Genomic DNA, 2,500 nt, shown 5'->3' with positions numbered 1-2,500 from the left:
ATTATTATCATTATTAACATTTTTTTTCTTTTATCATTACTATCATCATCATCATCATTATTATTGTTGCTGTTATCTTTATTGTCATGATTATTATTATTGTTATCATTATTATTATTATTATTATTATTATTATTATCATTATTATTATTATTATTGTTATAATTTCCATCATCAATACTGTCTTATTATCAATAATATTAAATAGCAGCAGCAGCATATTTTAAATGATTGTTGATATTGCTAAATGCTCATTTATATTAATAATCATTATCATAACTAATAAGGATGATAATAATTATCATCATCACCATTACTTTTGGTTATTCTTATTACTAATACTAGTATGATTATTATATGCATTATCACTATTGTCATTTTTATTACTATTGTTACCAATAACTTTTAACTAACATGTCTGATGATAATAACTGATGATAATAACTATTATTATTATTATTATTATTATTATCATTACTATTATCATTATAATCACTATAATTGCTATTATCATTACTATTATCATCATCATTGTTTTATTATCATTATCATTATTACCATAATCACCATCATCATCATTATTATCATTATCATTATTTGATTATTATCATCATCATTATCATGACTATCATCACCAACATAGTTGCTGTTACTGCGGCCAGTAATATTTATAAAAATATTTTTACCGCGTTGTGTGTGAGTTGGCGCATACCTGCGTGTGTTTTGTTTTTGCATTTTGTGTGTGGGTCTTTGTTTGTATTTCTGTTTATGTAAACTAATACAAATCTCTTTGTTCTTCCTCAGGTACAGAGATAGTGTTCAGAGATGAGAGTGGCGGTGTCAGCCTCCTCAATGTTCTCACACTCACCATCACTCCCCTCGTCTCTAACTTCACTTTTGTGAGTATTTCGCATAATCTTCGTTCTTGGTTTCACGTGTAATTGTTGTTGTTGCTTTTTCTTATATTATTTTTTCTCAAATTTCAATTTTTGTGTAAATATTTTTGTATTTGTTTTTGGTATTATGTGTGGCTCTATGGATATTTTGTTTCTTGATACCGTTCTGGTAATATGCCTATAGTTCGTAGCTAAAACTTTGTATCATTATTATTATTTTTTTCCTTTTATTTCATTATCAATAATGCTTTATTAATGTAGACTATACAATCGCGATTTTAAGATACTCTACGCAAGTTTTTTTTTCTGAAAAGTATCTATCCATTACCCATACGGATAAACTCTACGGTATTGTTTCGCCACATTTCACTACATCCCCAAACTCCGAAATGACAAGGGAGGATTTCTTTGCACTATTTTCATTCTTATCTCTTCATATGTTTTAACACAAACTTAGATATTTCAAGATTTATGTATTTTTCGCCTCCTTACCTGATTAACTCGATATCTTCTCCCAGTTAGGCTTGAACATTTCTCGATTCGCGTAAACTTCCAGAGATAGTATTCACCTTCTGTCCAGCCTCCAACTTATCTCAATATCAGGTGATCCTAATGGCTAAACTTTAATGAGTTTCCCTCTTTTTATCTTCACGGTTAGTCACACTGACCCTTGTCTGCGCTGCACGAACTTCACTAACTGGCTGCGCTCTTGAGGGATTCGCTCGCTTCCCCTTTCTCGTTTTTTCTCTCCTTTTGATGTTTGGTAAATATGTATATGTATATATGTATATATATATATATATATATATATATATATATATATATATATATATATATATATACATATATATATACATATATATATATACATATATACATATTTATATATATATATATATATATATATATGTATATATGTATATATGTATATATGTATGTATATATATATATATATATATATATATATATATATATATATATATATATATATATATATATATATATATATATATGCGTGTGTTTGTGTGCGAATCATTTCACGTGTCTACACGTTCTTTCTGCCCATCTTATTCATGAGCTTTACAAGAGCATTTCCGATGAAAGCAATTAAGTTAGGAGGACACGATCGCCTTAGGAAAAGTCCGAAGTGTGTAGACTCTTTTGGAAATTTATCGCAGCCCAACATATGTCGAAATTAGATGCAAACAATGTTGCTGCTCGCGTCTTTGAGCTGACGTTTGATATTTTCCTTCGGCTTTGTTTACGAGAAAAACAATCTGGACGTTGAGAAAAGATTTCCTCTTTCTCATTGGAAGATATTTAACTTTTTATTCGCATACACAAACACACACACACACATACACACACACACACACACACACACACACACACACACACACACACACACACACACACACACACACACACACACACACACACACACACACACACACACAATGGTAAATGTTAGACAGGTCTTTTCTTCTGCCTTTTCTCCCTCTTGGCTTCCTCAAACAAAGTTCTTAATTGATTTCCAAAGAGAAGAGCCACTTGATGAGATCTGATAAAATATATTCCTTTCAAAGTCTAGTATCTCCAGTTTA

General features: G+C 29.7%; 1 protein-coding gene across 7 annotated transcripts in view; it reads left to right on the top strand.

Annotated features, from left to right (window-relative positions):
• LOC113800225 (inactive dipeptidyl peptidase 10) overlaps nucleotides 1-2,500 on the top strand; it is a 621,884-nt gene that overhangs the window by 543,274 nt on the left and 76,110 nt on the right. For all 7 annotated transcript variants that reach the window (XM_070133135.1, XM_070133136.1, XM_070133139.1 and 4 more), the window contains one exon: nucleotides 805-899. In XM_070133135.1, coding sequence (XP_069989236.1) covers nucleotides 805-899 — 95 coding nt within the window. The remainder of the gene's footprint in view (nucleotides 1-804; nucleotides 900-2,500) is intronic.

This window comes from Penaeus vannamei, chromosome 18 (genome assembly GCF_042767895.1).
Source record: "Penaeus vannamei isolate JL-2024 chromosome 18, ASM4276789v1, whole genome shotgun sequence".
Classification (NCBI taxonomy): Eukaryota; Metazoa; Arthropoda; class Malacostraca; order Decapoda; family Penaeidae; genus Penaeus; species Penaeus vannamei.
The sequence above is the reverse complement of the archived record's forward strand: the minus strand, read 5'-3'. Positions and strand labels throughout refer to the sequence as shown.